Here is a 21,451-nt window from a genome sequence, read left to right as displayed (position 1 = left end):
AAAATACTGCACAGAGTGAAATCAAGCGCTGTTTTCTAATGCCTTTTTTTTTTAAAGCCCAATGTATTTTCATGTAAAAAGTAACAAATTCTAAAAATATTCTCTTCAGAAATACAAAACCTCTGTTCTCAAGTCTGAGGAACGGCACTGCAATTTAAATTTCCAACATTGACATTTACATCTAATGAAATTTTGGGTTTTTTAAAGATCAAAACCACATTTCACTCATCTTCCATAGGTAGGTGGCTGATGGGAAAAACCTAGAAGGCTCTTACAAGGTATCACCTTTCCTGTCCCCGAGTACATCAGCAGGCTCTGCAGCCTCTGCTCCTGATCTTCCTAGGGGTTTGGTGGCAGGTACCCAGCACCAGCTCTGATACGGTGCAGCCATAACCCGGGATCAGGATGCTGAAGATCTATGGGAGACAGGTCTGGGAAACGCTCAGAAGCAGCGTTCGCACTTAGTCCTTTGCTCTGGTTCATGTCAGAGCCATGCTATGAGTACACCTGTGCCCAGCCTCACGCCTCACTGCTCCCACTCTGCTGCCGGGCTCAGCCTTGGCCTGGTCACATCAGTATGGACCCAGCAGGGGATCGGGGCTCTGGGCTGCCCCTGGCTCCCTGCGGCCACCCGCTCGGCTCACCCGGCCTGGGCGCAGCGGGACGGCACCCTGCAAGGGAGGCACGGCCACCCGCTGATCCCGGCTCGCTCTCCATCAGCGAGCAGTCCATCTCTGTTACTCCCTGATGGCACCATGTGCTGGGCTGCCCAACAGACGCTGATGAAAGGTGACTTCCCGTCAGACTGAGATTTTATAAAAATTCCGTGTTTTGCAGATTATCCGACAGAATCCATAGGGCAGCTAATATGCTACCACACTGCACACGACGAAGCACAGCCTTTCACTGAGTACAGCAGTTTCCAGAACCACCTGTGTGTGTTCTAAAGAACAGGGCAGTGGCTACCAGCCTTGCAAGAATACACTGTGAGTGACAGAAATAGCTGTTGCGTTCGCAGCACCTTTGTTTAAGGATCCTCTCTGCTGTACGTGATGCTGTCAAGAGACCTGTGGTTAACCCCTTTGCTTTGCACCATCTATTTTTTATTTTCTATTTTCCAGAAAAGCTTCTGCCACAGATGGGTGAAAATGATCTTGATTCAATATCTCCAGAAGATTCTGCCCTCCCACGTCAGAACAAAGCTTAGAACTTCATCCAGGGTAGCAAACACTGTATTTCCAGCTGTGATGTAATGAAAGATTGATGGTCTTCTGGCACCAAGGAGACGGATCAATCAACCCATGTCTCCTCTGACATGAGCTGATCAATTCTTCTTCAGATCACTTCTTCAGAAGGTGAGCGATTTCCATCAGGCTTGCATGCTAATGAGGTAAGGACAACTCCTTTGCTGCGGCTGTGCTCTGAGTTGGCTCAGGATGGTGATGGGCAAATGACACCAGATGAATATGCTTCCCTCTGACAATAGATTTGAGAGATGCTGAGATCTCTCTGTATCGAAGCCCATATAGAAAAGGGAACAAAACTTTAGGGAGAATCAGCAGGAAATTGCAGACTGCCAGGGAGATCCAGATTCCTGTCTGCTGTCTGATGGCAACTTTAATGCACAAGAATGATTCTACAAAAAGGGCCAAGAGCGGAAAGAAGTGAAAAAGTAACACAGTGTTGTGCATTAAGAATGTTACACTAGCTCTGGAGCAGATGCTCTTCCATATACCCGATTGTTTGGTTTTAAAATACAGAATAGCATAGCAACAAAATATTAGAGACAGGAAGAGAAAGATAACCGTGGTAGAAAGCCAGAAACAGAGTTTCACAGAATTAGTCCCATTCAGAGTCAACATTAGTATTACTGGCACCGAGCACATTTCCAGGACACAGGGTGCAAAGCTGTGGATGCTCAACAGCACCAAGAAGAAAATCCCAGGGAAAGCCCCAGCACACATCCACAGTAATAGGATAATTTTTCTGGTTCGTGAAGGAGGCAAAATAGCAACGTAGCGCAAAGGAAACAAAATAGCTACATATGCGTCCAAGACTATGGCAGCAGCCGTGAACAATCCTCCACAGTACACCACTAACAGCAAAAACAACAGGAGGACACAAGCTTCCTTTGGGAGATGTACATGTGCTGCATTGAGAGCACTTAACAGGGCATAGAACAAAAGGTAGATCAGATCAGAAAGTAGAGCATTTCCCAGCAGCATGTACCTTGTTTCCTGACGGATGCTAAAGCTAGAGAAGATCACAAACAAGATGGTAGGAATGATGAGGACACCTGCCACGATGCAGACAATTGGAGGAATTAAAAACATCTTCATATTTGTGACTGATAGGTCGAGAGCCCATTCCTCCAGCAAATAGTACAATGAAGTGTCATTCAAACGCGAGGAACAGTTGAACTCTGCCGCCCTGTGCCTGTAAGCAGTTGCATTCACTCTATGTACTAAAGCACAGCCAGAGGAGTCCATTTCCTTAGGGTTTTGGGATGAGTGTCTGACTTGGAGAAAGCAAGATCTTCCACTGAGTCCTTAGAAAGGCCAATGAAGCAGAGGATGCAAAAAGCCTGTGGAAGAAAAGCGATTTCCGTAGCCAGTTCCACCAGCTCTTCTCAAGGACAGAAAGTTGAAACTTCTAAGTGAATTCTGTGGTGCTAAAGATGCCTGAAGGTGCCTAAAGCAGAGCTTTTCTTTTCCTTCTGCAAAATCTAATGTTTAGAATAGAGAATGAATCTTTAAAAAAAGTCTAAATCCCTCAGCTAGCTCTTTGATCAGGAATGAGCAGGTTGATAATTTTCAGCGATTTGAGTTTGTCCTCCTCACATTATCAGTGCAACAAGGCAGATGAAACATTAGCTTGATTAAACAAAGACACAATGATATAGAACGACATTCCACGTGTACTGATGCAGGAGAGTCATAAACGTGATTGGGTGATGTTTTGTATCAGTTTGTACGCAACAGCACAATCGATTTGAAGTGATCCATAAAATTGACTCTCGATCTTGTTGTAAAATTGTATTGCAATGGCTCTAGTGAATGAAATGATCTTATTTACAGACAACAAACATTTTTGATTAGTGAATCAGATTGTGCTATTTATAGATGACAAGCCTTCCCCTGCCTTTTTTAATGCATGATATACAAATACTGAATTCTCATCTATTGCAGACTCACAGTCAATCGGTGAATTGTCTGGGATGAGTGACACATGCTATAATGTACCAGCGCACCCTACAGCAGACTTGGTATTTCCATGTCCATTTGGAGGCTAATTCTTGGCTTGCTGGCCAGCTGTCCAGGTATAACCCCAGACAGTGGCTAAGCCCCACACAGCTGCTTGCTCACTCTGCCCTACTGGGACGGGAGAGAATCAGAAGAGTAAAAGTGAGAAAACTCATAGGTTGAGATAAAGACAGTTTAACAGATAAAGCAAAAGCCGTGTGTGCAAAGCAAAGTGAAACAAGGAATTCATTCACCACTTCCCATTGGCAGGCAGGTGTTCAGCCATCTTCAGGAAATTAGGGTGCCATCACATGTAACAGTTACTTGGGCAGACAAACACCCTCACTCGAAACGTCCTCCCCTTCCTTTTCCCCCCAACTTTATATGCTGAGCATGACGTCATATGGTCTGGAATATCCCTTTGGTCAGTTGGTGTCAGCTGTCCCAGCTGTGTCCCCCCCCAGCTTCTTGTGCACTCCCAGCCTACTCACTGGTGGGTGGTCTGAGAAGCAGAAAAGGCCTTGACTCTGCGTGAGCACTGCTCAGCAACAGCTAAACCATCGCTGTGTTATCAACACTGTTTCCAGCACAAGTCCCAAACATCGCCCCATGCCAGCTGCTATGAAGAAAATTAACTCTATCCCAGCCAAAGCCAGTATTGCAGCTGCTGCACTGCACTGCTTTTACTATCAGATCTCATTGTCAGAGCTGGGGGTGCAACAAGACAATTGTGAAGGTTCTGGACCGTGGAGAAGGAACTCTTCAAGTTCTTCCAGGCATGGTCTGATCAGAAGAAATGCTATTTTTTTTTTTTTTATTAGGCTGAGCACTGGCTAATAATGCTTTAGTTTTACTCAAAAAGACTGTATTGATGCAGTTGTTCATCATCTTGCGTGATGCAAAGTGGGCATAGCAACACTATTTTATTTCATGGTCTATGTCTCCTGCAGTTGCTTACCCCTATGTACGCTGCACAAAGCAGCACATCACTGCTACATCACATTACTGTGCTATTTACATGGGGCATAAGTAGCAAAGACAAAAGCTCTGCAGAATATGCAGCTTTGTCAACTCCCAGCTTTAGCTGGCCTTCTCACTAAGGCATATCTTGGAGATTTTAAGTAATTGTAAACATCAAAGGATTACTCCCAGTATTTGAAAAATAGCGTACGCACAAGCCAAAGGTCTAATAAAAAGTAGTGAATGAAATCTGCTGGCTGCTCAGCTCTTTTGAAGTTATATTATTTATTTAGGCACCTAAAAACGTCTAAGCTCAGATAACCTTTTTGGCAGTCCTGGCAAGCCTACCAGGACCTCCCACATTCACCAGCATGGTCAAATCTTTAACTATTGTTTCAAGCATGATCTCCCTTCCCAAGTAATATGGATTCTATTACTGATGGAATAAGAGCAGGGGGAACGTGGCTCCTTACTTAGCATGGCATGACCGTATTCATTATTTCCCCAGCACTACCAGCATATAGCAATGCAGCATGCTTCTGTCCGTGGGAGACAGTGCACAGTCTCACCTCACAGAAAGCCGTGCTGTGCCATGGACATGCTGTCTCGGGGCATGCCAAGTAACAAAGCAGACAGCTTATGAGACTCAGCATCAGTCATCAAATCTTGTGCACATTTCATTTCCATACACACTGATAGTTGGCATCCATGGAGCTGCATGTTAAGACAGTTTGACAGGCTGCACCATATGGAACAAAGGGATAGGAGGAAAAATCAATGATAATTTTAAGCACAGCATTTCAGTTGCTATGATGCCTGGGTAGGCAAAACAGAAGGTGATTATTTTTGCTCACTCAATCCTGCATCCACTGTAAAGTGTGTAAACAACATTGATGCAATTATACATTTGGCTTCAGGATCATGCCCTGCATCTATCAATGAGTCACAACACAGCTAATATCTTAAGCAGACAGTAGCACTCAACCACCCAAACTGCTGAATTACACTATTATTGCAAAATGGAAGGGAAGCATTGAAAGCTCAAGTGTGTGCATATCACCTCCAACTATAATTTCAGACCTCTGTTAATGGTGGAAGTGTTTGCTGCTTCCCAGCTCCTAGCATTCCAAAGACATTCTATTAATGGGCAGATTCTCTCATTTCCATACAATATCACAACTGTATTTTCCACCAGCTGGTTAGGATTAAATGTGAACAAACAGAAGGTTTGTCATCTTAGCTGCGCACTTTTAGTTGACAGAAGAATAAATGCCAATACAATATACAATGATCTGCTGGCATTTACAGGAGTGTCCAATGCAGCCAAGTATTTCACAGTGATGTCATACAGCACTGTAGTTCTGCAAATATATATCTCAAGGTCTTCTTGTTTATGTATAGTTGTTCAATTAACAAATGGTTCTTATTTTTTCAGTCTAATTATTTTTCTCCTGATGCCTGAAAACAACATCTTTATAGCAGAGCTATTCCTTCCTCTTGGCTAAAAGCTAGCTTCTACCATGAGCTAGAAGTCCCAGCTACATCTGGGAGGGTAACAAACACTGACATCCTCACTAGTAAAAAGTACAAAGCGAAAGTGGTAACTCTAGCAACCTTCAACTGACCACCTTTTAAAAATCCACTTCTATGGCCATGAAAGCGTAAATGTGAATAATGTGAAGTAAATAATGTGAAAGGTAAGGAAAGATATGAACTTGTTAATTATTCCACAGTAGCTGACTGCAGGTTCACTCTCAGCTGAGATCCTCATGACAAACACAAAGTAGCTCCTGACTGTCTCATTTAGCCCGCATGCAGAGTCCCACAGAGCCCAGGAGACATCACAAGTCCACAGCTTTGCTTATCTTGTGCTTAACTGTTCACCTGCTGCAGCCTATGGATGGCAGAGTAAGCTCTATGGCATGAACTTGTTCAGCTTTAACTGTGCTACTGGAAAAGTCTTAGGAATGCAGGCAGGCTTTAGTTTTACAAAAATGGAAAACAGCAAATAACTGGAAGTCAGATTCAACCCCATCAGACCTGGGCAAGTCCAGCCAAAGCCACTCTCCTCAGATTTCCACAGGGGTTTACAACTCTTCAATATCGTTCTGCTAGATTAAAAAATTTATAAGGTTGGTGTCTTCACACACTGTTACACACCCAGAATAGGTGGCTCCGGAGGATATCTGGTTGTTGTCTCCTTTCATTGTCTGGAGCGTAGGAGGCATTTCCACATCTAGACCATTTGCAAGGGGCTGGCAGCTCTGAAGACCACTTCTGAGGATACTGAACTTAGACAGCTCTTTGCCCTTGCATCTCTGTGTTCAATATTTTGTGGTGCCAATCTGAATGATTCTCCTGCAATTTCCTGTAAACCTGGCCTTAATGCTCTAGTTATTGATTTTTTTTTTTTTAATGGTCTCTGGTAAATTTAGGTTAAGTGGATGCACTTTTTACATATCTTGCTGATTCAGACCTACAGTATTAGCAGCCTCTCTTCTAGATCTTATTCTGGCTCAACAGAGTCTGTATTGATTTTCAAACTGAATCACACACTGTTAATTATTTTACTCCTCTCCGCTTCAACCAACATCCTACTGAAAGCTTAGTTATCTTAGTGTTGAGTTTGGGACATCTCAGAAAGCATGCATTCAGCCATACTGAACATTGTAAATCCAGCAAAACCCAGACTCCATTATATTCTGTTACTGACTATAAAAGGGTATTGTCAAACTGAACAGAAAAGGTCAGAAAGATTACCGTCTTACAGCAATCGGTATGGACTTAACTGTGTACACACATAGGGAAACTTCCTATATCACAAAGAGTCTAGCCTCACTGATTTAATGAGTCAACAAGCACACTGCTGCCATGGCAGGGAAACACCATACAGAAAAGGGAAGACAACCAGAAAAATGCCAAGATTTCCCCAGCCCTTCATCCCAAGAAACTGTTATAGGAGGAGATACCCAGAGGGAGCGTGTGACTAAATTGCATGGTCATATTCAGCTCTGAGGTTCCCTGGGTGCCATCACATCACTGTCTCAGCATGAGCATGGAGTATTTGATGTGGCTGCCTGTTCCAGCATCACTCACCAGGACCTAGCCTAGACAATGATATTGTGCTCTGAGTCTGCCCCACAGACTGATCTGCCTGGCCAGGAGCCCAGGGAGAAAAGTGTAGAAAGGCCACCTCAGAGTCCACCACAGCTCCTTGAACAGAAGTGTTTTGGATGAGACAGTTGAGTCCAACAAATCAACATTTTCACTGGAATGTCATTTCATGAGGATATTTCCAGCCTTGTTTAGTAACAGAGCCTTGAGATCAAGAGCCTTCAAGTGCTATTGCAGTTTCTTCGACTTCCAAGAATGGCCCCCTTCTAGGCTTATCTAGGTCCAGAAGTCATCTCACTCGCTGATGAAGCTCTCCCAGCCATGGATAGCCAAGTGCCCACAAGCAGGCCAGCTCTTCCCAGCAGGGCAGAGAACCAGCTGTAACTATTTCCACTGTATCCATATTCTCACTCTGGGGAAATGAGCTGCTGTCAGTGAAAAAAACAAGTAATCAGAACAGTTTAACTGTACTGTTTTTCTGGTTGAGCTTTCCCTTTTTCTTCTCCTTTGAATAGAAAGCCAATTAAAAGACAACTATTTCTCTAAACCTTAAGATTCCCTCTAAACTTTTCTGCAAGCCTTTTCAGGGTAAGGATCCACAGGGCAGAGGTACAGCTTGCCTGTCCTAGTCTTATTGGCCTGGTCTCCATGGCTCAGCTATCTGTCTCCACTTGGCTCCAGAACTATTGTTCAACGCCTTGCTCGCTATTTGCTATAGATAAAAGGCATATGCATTGCTCCTGTAACTGTACAAAGTTCACAAATCAGGCATAGCAATTACTAAAGTTAAGGAAGTAAAGAAATGGGTGTGAAAATTAAGCTCAGATTACAATGATTTTAAAGGTCAAATGAAACCTGAAACAAAAGAAAACAGGGACTGGAAAGTGCTGATTTGAAGACACTTTAATAAAGCTCCCAAACAAAAGAGAGAACATTGAGAGAGAGAGGCTGGCAGGACTCAGCATTAAATCCCTGGATCACTTTTTCTAATTCCAAATACCATCAGGCCATGGTGATCGCAAAGCCAAGGTAAATTTTGTACCAAATCTGCCTTGCAGGTGGAATACTGAGAATTAAGCTGGATGTCAGAAGAACGAGATTTTGGAATATTTGACAAATATTTCAACAAAAGGTTACAGTAGTAACACAATCTGATGGGGAAAAAAAAAAAAGCACCTGTAAGTGCCAGACACCACCTCCTTTCCTGCAGGTCACTGCTTGGCCCTGACTGCCGCGAGCTGCAGCGAGCAGGACTCACCCATTTTCATTTCCTGAGCTGGCAAGGCAAAGCGAGACAGGTTCTCCTCCTCTGACACAGTATCTCTCTTATGCTGAAAGGACCTACGTGATTCATCTACTAATATGTTTTCAAGCATTTATAGCAAACCACTGCTAGTTTACATGGTCATTTATGGACAGATTCACGGGACACCAAGAGAAGCCATCCTAGACTGTTCTTTTGATTTCATGTTCTTTCCTGTCCACCTCCTTTTCATAACAATGCAGGAGAAACAGTCTACTAAGTAAGGCTTATTTTGAAATTATCAGCCTTCTTTCCTAAAGCAGTTTAATTTGTAAGGACAAACCTTTCTAAAACTTCAAACAGTACACACCATTGGCGCCAAGAGGAGTGACCTGCAGAAATCTAAGGCCTTTAGGTAAAGAGCAATAACATACTACTCTTATCTGAGGATTTAGCAGCTATCAGAAGACACTAAACCCATATTCAATATCACACAGAATCATGAGCAGAACTAGAAATACACATTTGAATTCATGGCTCCTCAACTCCCCCTTTAAGTCTGGGAGAAAGCTCCTTCTTCTGAGAGAAAGCTTCTCAAATGGGGGAGCTGCATACATCCACCAGTCTCCTAAGAGCATCCTTCCATTTCAGGCTGTCTATCTTTCTGGTCGTGGCTGGCACTGAGAATTTTATGTCTCTGTCCTGTCTCACCAGCAATGATCTCCAACATTGCCTAGGAAGGACTGCTGCAGGCGGGCAAAAGCAGAAGTTACCTGGCATTGTCCCTGTCTTAACATATTTTGTCTCATGTAAAAAGCCAGGCAGTACAGGAGAGACTTAGCATGGTATTTCCTCGAAGGATGATTTGATAAGAAGAGAGACAGATGGCTGGGGAGTGTAAAGTGCATGTTAAAAGGAAATATCAGAAGAGAGATGGAAGGAAAAAAGGGTAGAAAAGACAGGTTGATATATACAGGCAGAGGCTTTAATGGTGATGCAGCAGACAGGCAGACCCCAGCCACAGCTGTACAGTGTCAGTTCCCCTCCCTGACAGCTGGGCTGTACAAGGTAGGGGGCAAAGACAATATAGGAATCAAGGCGGAAGGAAACATGCCAGAAGTGGAGTAGAAACAGAGAAAAGGGAGGAAAAGAGCATTGCAAAAGAAAAGTATGTTATCCCTTCCTATTCATGCCTTTTGATGACAGACTGAATGAATGGGTGCAATCTGTACACAGCATGAACCAGCACAAGGCACAGAACCATCTTGGGGAGGAAGGAGCCTCACTGCCAAAGGTAATATGCTCCTTCCCAGCTCCCAGCACTGTACCTAGGAACGGCAGTGGTTCCTGGGTGGCACAGATACTGAAGCAACACTGATTCTTTGGAATACCTCTGCCCACGGGGAGATGCTGACCTTATCTCACACTGATGAAGCAGGTGCCAGGCACAGCCGCCATATGGCAGAGAGATTAACTGCCAGCATGTGCTGAATGAGAGTCACAATCTCTTATTAGCCAAGCAGGGGACACGCTGTGGGTCGCACACACAGTGCCATTCACAAGCTCTGTTGTCCCTTCCCAGCAGCTCCTTTGTTACTTAGCCAGCACAGGTGCTTAAAAATTAGATTTTCTCCACACGAGGCCTCGCTCTGCCTTGTCCTCGCTCTGCCTTGTCCTCGTAACAGCGGCTTTGTCCCACTCCCACTCATTTCCATAGCAATACCCTGTCCTCTCACACAGGAGATTCAGTCTTCATGGCAGGAAAGAAATGTTAGGGAGGGAGGAGGAGCATAAATGTTGGAACACAAATGCTCTGAACTTGTAAAGAAAAGAGACATTATCTTTTTTTTTTAGGCAAGACTACCAGTTTGCTTTACATAAGCCCACATCGATCTCACCATCCTGGTGACCTCCACAGGCACCAGGCAGAGGGCATGTCACCCCCTGATATGCCCAGAACTTCTCACCAAACTGGCAGAGTTACAGCTCATGACAGGGAGAGATTGAGGCATGGAGAGAACATTGCTGAAGGCAGCCAACAAGCTGAGATCTCCGCTAAACACAGACAATTTTATTTCTAGTTTAATTATTTGTTTCTTCTCCAGTCTAAATTCCAGCTCATTAAAGGATGTGCATGAGGAACACCAGCGAATATACGTCCTCTCTTTTCCTTTGCTATTGTCCTCAGCAGCACCTAGAGCCAACAAAGGCTCTGTGAACAAAGGTACAATGATACCTGATGAAGAACGGAGGCCAGATGCATTTGCAGTAGTTTAACACAAATCATACTGAAAAGCAGTGGCAGAGCCAGAAATTAGAGCTTCATCTCCCGAGTCTTGGTTCAGGGCCAACATATCACACTCCCTTTTCAGTCTCTCTGTGCTGTCGTAAGCAGCACTACCTACCTTCACAGTACCCAGCTGCAAACTGCCACCGGGCAGCTCAGATATAGCTCAGCTATCCACAGGCAATATCTGTCCTGTAAGAGTTCATTATATTTACAGCTACTGGGGGCTACTAGAAACAATTTTTCTAACCCATTCTTAGCATTTTCCTAGGAATTCCTAGGTCCTTTTAATTGAGCTGTTTTTTCCTCCCATGAAGCAGCAGTTTCTTGCTCCAAAGAAAACATTTCAGTGCCAGCCCAGCGCAACTCACAGCAACTAAGAGGAATATAAAGATGCAAAAAAATGTTATAGACAAAAAAGCTGCAAGACAACATATACAGGAAGAAAACTTAAATGAATTAGCAATCCATTTTAACGAGTCATTCTAACGAGCTGTGAGTTGAACCAGATCAGAATTGCACCGTCCCTCCCTGGAGTCCCTCAGGGATGCTCTGAGGCAGCTGAGGGGCACGCACCCCTGGGCAGCTCCCATTCCTGGAAGCGCTACCTCCATTGGATCTTGTGGTGGTCACCCCAATACCAGCTGCCCCATGACTCCTTCCCCTTTCAAACACTTGGCTTCCCTGGGAAGCCCACAATATTCTCTTGCTTTTGGATCTTGCCCGAGCTGTATTCAAACCAGCGCTGGTACATGAGTGCCAGCTACAGCTCTACCACAGCAGCTGTGGAATTATGTGTGCTCTCCCCCAGGACACCATCTCAACCCCTGCCACTTGTGTCTCTTCATTCCTGCCAAGTATCATGCCAAATCCTTCTGCATTAATTTCTGAGCTGAGACTGTCTCTCTACTTATTTCTCTCTCCTGCCTGCTGTTGCAGATTGAAGTGATGGCGAAAATGAGACGGGCAATGCCATGTTTCATCCTCAGCTATCTGTCCTGAAAGTCTCCTACACTGTCTATTTGTGAACCATTTCAGCTCCTGTCAGCGCTCTGTGTGAGACTGTTTCTGATACACACCACTGAGCTGCACTTTTAGTCAAAGCAACCACACACCTAAGGCTGTTTCTGCTGTCAGCAGCCTGAGAAGCTGAGGAGTCAGCATAAGGGGAAGCCCCTCTGCTCCTGTAGCCTCAAATCTGCACCACCAGTAGCACAGGCTTTTCATATCAACCAAATATCCTTGAACTCCTGCTGCCTGCTTGGGCTGACACAGGAGCTGCCTGCCACGTGGTCTACAATTGGTTTCACAGCAAATGTCTCACCTTGACATTTTGCTAAAAACATTACAGAAGCAGTGACCTCGGCCCTAAAGTGAGAGAAACAGCATGTAAGGACAGACCAGAGGAAGGTAAAGGCCCTCAAGGCTACACCTCAAGCTGCTTGCTGGCAAGATTCCCAGGCCCACCCTTCCTGTTCCCCAAATAGAGACACGTCTGTCCCATGATGAGCCATCAATAAACACCAGCTTGGGGACTTTGCCCCCACCAAGCAAAGCCTTTCAACATGTCAGGGAACAGCTTGCAGTGGGTTAACTCCCTCTTTGTCAGACTCTTGATAGGGTCCTTGGAGCCTCACAGGGTGTCTGCAGGGATACAGACATATAAGAAGGTATTTGTTTTTGTAAATACTGGAGGAGGATCAGCTCTTCCTACCCACCCTTCAGACTGTCCTTTCTGGCTTTAGCATGCTATAAATGGCAAGCTTCTCTGACAATTTACGCATAATCAGGACTGACTTCTAGCAAGATGCCCAACAAAAGCAGATCCGAACTACTAAGTAATGGACTGTGCTGGTTTTCAGCTCACTTTGTAGCCTTAGGCACAAGCACCCTGGACTCTTTTTTGAGGCACTCTAAGATCCCTAACCTGACAGAGAGCCCATCAGAGGTTAGGCAGCATCTGGCTTGCTGAAAAGTGGGAAGAAACATTTTCCTATACTCAGGCACCTTATTTATTTTTCTAAGGACCCTTCCTAATCTGGAAATTTTTCTCCATTTTCATCTGCTCTGGAATTTCCCCCTTCTGCCTCCAGACAATCCCTTTCCTCTTCTCAGGGAAAGAGTGCACATGCTCTCTCTGAGCTTTTACTTGGTTGGGTGGGGGTTTTTTAGGGGGGTGTGGTGGGATGCAGGCTAGGGCTGTTCTGTACAATCCTGTCCTAAGAGCCGATCAGCCCAGGCCTCTCGTGTCCCCATGCAGTCCGAGTGAAGACAGCAACAAATGCAATAAGCCTATGTACCATGTCTCCAAATCCACACAGGAATTAAGCCCAATATGAGAGGATGTGCAGAGGAGAGATTATGGCCATCTAAGTCAGTTTGTGCTGGGCTCTTAGGCCAAACAGAACATGGAAGACACCTTCACCTGACCTACTTATGTTTCTGCACTATGATCTTTTGCAGGGACCAGACATTAGGGGATTACAGCTGCTGTGAGCAGCACAGAAAAGCCACATCCCAAGCCACATGCATTTTTTTTCCCCTCCAGGCCAGAGCAGACAGGTTCTGGCAACCAGATCCCAGCAGAGTTGTGACTGGCACCTCCAAGACTCACTTGGCATGTTGAAGTGCACTTTGAACCACATCTACCTTGTAACATTGAAAAGGATGGGCCAGCCTGGCTTGGACTGGGAACAGTTTCACTCAGGATAATCTTTTGTTAAACAGATCTGGCCTGTGCTTGCCTCTACCACAGTATGAGCATAATTACATTTATGATAGAACCATATAATGGTTTGGGTTGGAAAGGACTTTTAAAGGTCATTTAGTCCAACCCTGCTGTGGCAAACAGATCATGTTGCTCAGAGCCCCCTTCAATCTGACCTTGAATGTTTCCAGGGATAGGGCATCTGACACATCTCTGGGCAACCCATTCCGGTGTTTCATCACCCTCATTGTAGAATATTTCTTCCTTATATCTAGTCTAAATCTACCCTCTTTTAGTTTAAAACCCTAATTTTAGTTGCATTACCCCTTGTTCTGTTGCAACAGGCCCTGCTAAAAATGTTTGTCCCCATCTTTCTCATAGGACCCCTTTAAGTACTGAAAGGCTGCTATAAGGACAATCTGGACAACCTCAGGCTGAAAAACCCCAAATCTCTCAGCCTGTCTTCACAGGAGAAATGCTCCATCTCTCTGACCATTTTTGTGGCTGAGCCATGACTGCGTACAGGCACAGGCACCCTTTTTCTCAGACTCAACTTCTATAATTACAAAAAATTTGTGTTAACCCAAAAGCTTGCCTTTTGCTTCACAAATTCACATCAGTAGTGACCCTTAAAATTGTTTTATCTGCAATACACATACTCACATCTCTTCTCAGCTTCTGGTTCCAGCCTTGAGGTTGTCCAGATTGTCCCTTTGTCCTTTTCAGACCTCTGCACTAACCACACTAATCCTCAGTAAGCAATCAAATCTCCCCATCTGTGCTTTTACTATTTCCCTTGGCACCATGGTATGACTTCTCTATTTTAATTAACTCGAGCTGGATGCCTTGTCAAGACTTAGCTGCTCTGATTTCTCATTATGTTATCATAATACCATTTAGCAACACCACCCTTCTCAGCAAGGAAAACCGATTCCAGACCCATGAAGGCAGCACAGTGAAACAAAGAGCACTCACCAGGGCGCCCACGGCAATATTCAGTCGCGTTCTTGTTACCTTGCTGCACTTCGTCCCCAGTGAGTGCACCAGTTCTTGCCTACTCACAAAAGGGCACTTTAAGATATATTTTCTTATTTTGTTTTTCATGGTCATTACCACTTAATTTCAACTTTTTAACTCCTGTGTGTGTTGCTTGATGAATGCCCCTTACACGTACCTTATTAGTGACAGTTTTGATTTACTTATTACCAGTATCAGTTGTTAGTACCCCACACCATTGTTTGCCCTTTTCCTGCCAAGCAACTCATTACTTCAAATTGTCCTGAGCCTATTTCATACCTTGCAGCAGTTTAAGACCCAAAGTCTGTGGGTCACTTCACAAAATGAGAAGGAAGACTTTTGCTTTTGTTTCAGTACAGACATTTCGAAACCTGCTTAGCTGGGATATCGTTATTAGCAGCAGTGACTGAGAGGACAGCAATAGCATCCACCTCTGCAATGGGCTACATGCACGGTACTGAGGCAGGACAAAAAAAATCCTTCTATCCTGTCCTTTTATTGCACTCTCCAACCCATAAACCTAGTCCCCAACCCCTTCCTTACCACAACCTAAACCACACCCAATCTCAGCAACACCTTACCCTTGGTCTCAGTCTCTTCCTCAGACCTGTTTCCATCTCTTAAATTGTCGTGTGGTTCCTACAGGTGCTGTGAGTTGCCATTTGTGCACAAAGCATCAAGTTAGCAGCAGCGACCTGTTTCGCATTAACTCCTGGTCAGCTGCTTGGTGAAACTCCCTTTGTAAGCACCTGCACACCGGCAGAATTAGACGCAGTCTCTGCTATGCATCCACCATCAGGTTCACTTATAAAGCTCTGGAGCCGTTGTGTACCACTACTGGTGTGTGAGTCATCCTTTGAGAATAACTAGCACTGGAAAGAGCCATATGCGAAAGAAGTTTACCTACAGGGAGCTCATGGCAGGAAGATGAGACTTGTGTCAAGCACCCAGCAATTTAACGCTAGGCAGCATCGGCAAAATGCAAGAAGTGCTGGAAGATGTAATTTGGACAAACAGCAGTGACCTGGAGGAACAAATACAAGGAAGTACTCACTGCCACACTTCCAAGGAAAAGACCTAAAAAATGGCCTCCTCTTGGCTTGTCATAGGCAGAATAATCGGAAGGGATCTCTCTCAAAAATCCTCAACCAAAGCCAAAGCTGAGGTTGATTAATGCAATTCTTTAAACGCTAATAGAGTAATGTCATTTTACATCCCCTGAAAGTTTTTTCTCCCCCTTAGGAGACCCTGCCAGATGTAAAAATTTTAAGCAGAACAGGTGCAACAAGACAAATGACAATGCTGAAATGTCATTGCTTTCTCTTTTGTTCATGAACATGCATGACAACCTCGCAATCTTTGTCTCACATGTCAATTTGTTATACGTGGATGAAAAGAACATCTAACAGCCACTTATCTAGCTCCCATACGTGAGAAGGTGGGATTTTAAGCATATGTATTCTGAGTACGGGTTGACAGTAAAACCAGACAAAGTATTTTAATGCAGGTATTGGGTTGCAGGAATCGGGCTGCCCAGTTTCAGGATTGGAGAAGACTTGAGTTTGGCTTACATGAATCATGGGATAGAAAGTTTGTTGACAAAGCTTAAAGTGAAACTCGAAGCGAAGAAATTGTTTCCACGTGTACACGGGAACATATTCAATGTTTGATGTGGAGGGCCATCTAGTGGAAAGCCTCTTTGTTTGCAACAACAGCCCAAATACAGGTAGTATTTTACAACACTGAACAAAGGCATCTTCACCTGTTAACGGCTATGAAAGGCATTTTACGAGCTTTTCTTTTCAGACGAAAGGCTTCCCTGCGGAGACACTACAGCATTCACAGGAGAGCCTTTGGAACAAGAAATCAAGCCTGTCTTGCTGCAGGATCCTTTGCAACAAAGTGTGCGTTTCCTAAAATTAAGTTCCTTTGACTAATGACTATTAGCTTTGACTAATGACTGAAGCTTTCCTATTAAAAAAAAAAAAGGAAACAACAAAAAAACCCTAAACCTCTACTTTCAGGTTTTTGTTCTTGTTAATACAAGTTCAAAAAAGACCCAGGGACACTATCAGGTAGCATACTGTGCAGAAGGCATTAGTGTATACATAACACTGTAGCTCTGGTATTTGAGTGAATTAATCAGATACCTGTGCCGGCTGATACTCGGTATTTTTTTTTCCACAGAAATATCGAGTGTTCTGAGCAAGATTCTCTGGTCAAATGACTGTGGTAACTCAGAAAACGCTGGAGTCGCTTCAGAGACGTTCAGATTAATCCACCCAGATACCCATCTGTGCAGTGAGGAGGGTGAGAAGTGGGTTTTACAGCAGTTGTAGAGTTACTGCAATTCTGGAAAACAACTAGGATTTCGAAAAAGTATGGAAAAATCTCTCATATTCAGGTTTTCACCATTTTCTCATGTTTTATTTACTACTGCATTAAAGCTGATAAACCATTGCTGCTTAACTGGCTTTTTCTTTTTTTCCTGCCACTGGTTTACATACAAAGTAAATAGTTCAAGCACTGAAATAAAACCTGCTTTTCTGGGATCTTGTAATCTGTTGTTGATTAACTGCTTTTGGTATCTAACATGTTTACCTGCTTGCAATGCTGCTTTTTTGATTTGCAATAAAAGCAGATTTTTTTCCAGCCTTTTTTCCCCAGTGGAGGTACTCATATGGTCCGTCTCTGCTAGCTTGCCACCTAGTTTCATGAAACCTTTTAAAAAAGGCAATATTTTCTGAGAGCTCTCTCACTATCTCAAGTTAGGATAAACGTGTCTAATAGGTGTAGAAGTTATTCAAAGGCAGGGACAAGTAGGCAGGTACAAACAACAAGATTTCATAAATCTTGCTGATTTGAAAATTAAGCTAAAAACAAGTTACAATATTGTTATAAAATTTTTTCTCTTGAAAATGCTTTAAGAGTGTGCAACCAATTACTTCGCTCCATGAAGGCTGACTTTGGATACTTATTTCTTCTTTATTATGAAGCAAATTAAAACACAGTTATATTAAATATATTAAATAAGAATATGTAGTGTTTGAGAGTGTAGTTTGGACTGTTCTCTAACCAACAAGCACATCTCTTATAAGCACAATACTTAATATACTAATACAAATTATGCCTAATTCAACCAGCAAAAGGAAAAAGCCCAAAACATCAATGGGAACTGTAAATCCTCACATTTTCCTAAACACTTTTTCTCTTCAGAAATATTTCAAGTGCTTATTAAACAAGAGCTATTCTTCCTGGCTTCTTTTGACTCTACTTCTCTTTTTTCATTGCACGAGTGTGCTGGATATGCACTGCCCACAAACCAAGGAGAGGTCAAAAGAGACCCCAGAGCTGCTCTCTGGCCTCTTGCTGCAGCACCAGCCCCAGGCAGGTCCCTCACAGCACCGAGGCCCCAGCTGTAGATGCAGCAACTGTGCTCCCCTTCCCCTGCCTCCTGTCCTGGGCCATGTCCCCGCACAGCTGGGCTGTCACCAGTACATTACTCACAGCTCTGAATGGGGGTGCTGGATCACGGACAATCGTCTGTTGCTGGGGTGCTAAAACACAGCGTCATTATGCCCGTTTCCTTCAGCGGTGAATGTGGTCTCCCTGTCCTCACAGAAAGTGCTGATGATTGCCATAGTCTGACAGGCATATCATCTCCACGGAAGGCTTTTGTCCTCCTACGAACAGCCAAAGATGAGAACTCTGAAATAAAACACACATTGCTGATCTGCCCCTCCCACACCCTCGAACACTTGAAGGGATGTGACAGGCACCTCGATAATCAGAAATACGTCAGGCATTTCGGGTGGAAACAGCAGCACGCATCAGGTAGATCAGGCAAGAAATTCAGAACTTCAAATACCTGCTTAGGTGTTAAGATCTTTATGGGACAGGGAAAACAGTATTATTATCAGAGAACCTAAGAGCCCTGATCAGGGTGTCTCGGGAGCATTGTGCCAGGCACTGGGCACACACACTCACCCAGGAGCCACTGCGGGGAAAGCGGGTGACTCCTGCTCACCTGCCTGCCCACTCCTCCCTCACCACCGCCGGCAGCAGCGCCTGTGGGAAGAGGACCACAGCACTTAAGAGCTAGCCTCCTCCCTGACTCGTGTTTTGCTGCCTATTACCTGGGCTCTTCCACTACCTAGGTATTGCACCACCTCATCATTTTAGGTAATTTCTAATTACTGGGGTAATGCTTCTCAATCTGGAGCAAATTAATCCAGGTTTGATCCATGCTGGCATCAGGGGAAACATCTGTAACAAGAAAGAGACAAACGCAGAGAAATCTGCCTTCTCCAGCTCCAACCAGTGGTACTGGCACTCCTGTGACTGATTTGCAGGGTGTCCATCACGGACCCCCTGGCCTACACAGCATGAGGAAATACAGCAATATTTCTTGTACAAAAAACTTCAGGCTAAAGCAACAAATGAGGAAATCGAGGTCCCCATCCCTCTGTCATTCTCATACCATTTCTGTGACAACACACGTACCTATGTGTGAGTCCAGGCTTCATTCTTGACTGGGCAACTCATTTAATGAGCTGAGGAAGATGTTAACTCATTTTGTGGTTGGCTTCTGTCTATTTTGGGATACCACTCTGTTAGATCTGAATGGACCAGGCCCTTTGAAACACTTTCAAGCTCCAGATGACTGACTACGTAGCTATGACCATGCAGTCAGCAGCACTCCCCACTTCATACTCTTTCATATACCTTCCACTCAAATTCTGCAAACTCATCAGTCTCCTGCTGCTTTTGTTTGTCTGTGGTTTTTTTTTGTTTCCCCACAGTAAAATCCCAACATATCAAGGACTTTGAAGCACCTTGAGGTGTCTGATTTTCAAGACTAGTTAGACTCCCTGTAAGGTGTTTCAAACTAGGTACCTAGAAACAGAGGTATCAAAAAAACCCTAGTCCTTTTCAGAAGTGCAGGTGGTAGCAGTGCATTTGCAAGGCGAGAAATCACTGTCTCTGTATTAAAGCTCAAGAATCATTCCTGAATCCTCATTTCCCAAATGAAGGTGACCTATTTCACAGGCTTACGACCCCCCTCCACACACAGCAACAAAGAGCACAGCATCTACTCTATTGTAACACAGCACCACTTGTGCAGCCCCAGCTGAGCTCAGCTCCCAGCATTCTGTCCTCCAACACTCTGTTCTGGTCTCCCCGCCACCACACCACCCTGGCTTGCACTGGCACTCAGCTACTGGTTGGAAAATGGCTACTGCACATTCATAAGAAAAATCTGTAACAGTTTAATGTGCTTGAGTATTGCCTAGGCATATCAGCTAGCTTAGAAACGTTAATAACCCTTCTGTGAAAAATCACACAGCTGAGAGAGACTGTTTTGCTGCAGAGCTATGGTAACAGCCAAAGCCATGAAAGGATAAAGCCCAGAGAATAGTGCTCAACAAATCACCCCTCTCTAAATAGCCTGCCAGCTAGAAGACCCATAAAATACTGTATTTTAAAACCTGCTGGCAATTAGTGTAGCTGCAAACCAAATGATGTCCTTGGCATGTCAATACTCATGATACATTAGTGGAGCACTCTGTCAGAAGCTGAGTTCTTTCAGTTTTACTGCTTTATTTACTGTAACTGCAAAAATATATTAAAGGTTGTATTTCACTACCATAAGAACCTTGTTTGTAATACCGTGTTCCTACCACAAATATCATTTAATGACTTCAAAGAACATGGCCAGAGGTTTTACCTTCCAGCTGTGATGGCAGTCAAGGCAGCAGCAGGCAGTAAGCTTCTGGAGTTAGCCACTACCACCTAGCACTCATGAGGCAGGAGAACAAGTGAAAGAAACACTCCCAAACATTATCTCTAGGTCTGCTAGCAAGCTGCATTTAAAGCCAGTATTTTATTCCCTTCCAAGATGTACAACTTGCCACTTTAAAATGAAATTTGACTGTGACATTGCCATCAACAATGTAAATCCAACACACAGATTTGTTTCCAAAATGTATGTTCGATGGAGTAAATCGACTATAAGCATTTCTAACTGCATTGTTACCAACTGCTCTGCTGGTGATTTCAAAGGCTTCACTTTTCATTCATCTTCCAAATGTTCTTCTCTTTGCCTGTTTTTAAATACCGACTGGCAGCTAAATGGGATTTTACGTACAGCAAGGTGCTGCTTGTCACAGTTTGCCAACTGGTCGTAGTGCTCTTTTCCATCAAGGTCCCACCAACTACATGCTCAGCCAAGAGGTTTCTCCTTTCAGAAAAGGATTTGTGATCTGGTTCACGGCCCCCATACCACTCATGAGGACTGCTTTGCAAGATCCTGTGACAAGTATATTATCTGACGTGTGACCAAGCCAGCGTATCTGTGAAACACAGATTTATTTTCCCTCTGAGACAGATACAAAATGAAAGCATACAAAGAGTAAACGGCAGAGGTGGGAGCAGCAGCCCGTCCTGTGCACAGCTCAGTACCCCCGTCTGTGTTGTGCATGTAGATCTGAGCCTGCTGTGCATTTGTGCTCACCCTCACTTTATCTAATTACTCACTTCTCTCTTATCTAGATCTTTTTGGGTTTAGCCCTCCTTTAATCCCAGCTTTAGTGTTTGAAAGACTATCCCATTAGAGCCACTGAAATAGTTTCTCCCTCACTCATGGTCTGTCTCTGTTATTTGAAGCTGTGTAGCTATGGCTACTTCCATCTGTATCTCTTTCTCGTTTTCCTGACCGAGCCTTTAACAAAGCCTTCAGAACACTTAGTCGTATGTACTGAGGCAGAGAACAACATAAAATTAAGCAGGGAAACCAAGTCATACCAAGCAGTCATTAAAAATTTCCTATAACTTTCCCTGAAGTCATCACACTAGCATCTCCTTCAGCAGAAGCTGAGTAT

The 21,451-nt window shown here is 44.1% G+C and overlaps 1 protein-coding gene across 1 annotated transcript; it reads right to left on the bottom strand.

Moving 5' to 3' along the window:
* Positions 1-1,382: 1,382 nt before the first annotated feature.
* On the bottom strand, positions 1,383-2,489 carry GPR148 (G protein-coupled receptor 148). The gene has a single exon (XM_009984540.2). It carries the CDS (start codon positions 2,487-2,489, stop codon positions 1,383-1,385), a length of 1,107 nt encoding a protein of 368 aa, XP_009982842.1.
* Between the last annotated feature and the right edge of the window lie 18,962 nt (positions 2,490-21,451).

This window comes from Tauraco erythrolophus, chromosome 11, assembly GCF_009769465.1.
Source record: "Tauraco erythrolophus isolate bTauEry1 chromosome 11, bTauEry1.pri, whole genome shotgun sequence".
In the NCBI taxonomy this organism is placed as follows: Eukaryota; Metazoa; Chordata; class Aves; order Musophagiformes; family Musophagidae; genus Tauraco; species Tauraco erythrolophus.
The sequence above is the reverse complement of the archived record's forward strand: the minus strand, read 5'-3'. Positions and strand labels throughout refer to the sequence as shown.

Excerpts from the sequence above, each read along its gene's own strand:
- GPR148 (XM_009984540.2), bottom strand. The coding sequence starts at position 2,489 with ATGGACTCCTCTGGCTGTGCTTTAGTACATAGAGTGAATGCAACTGCT.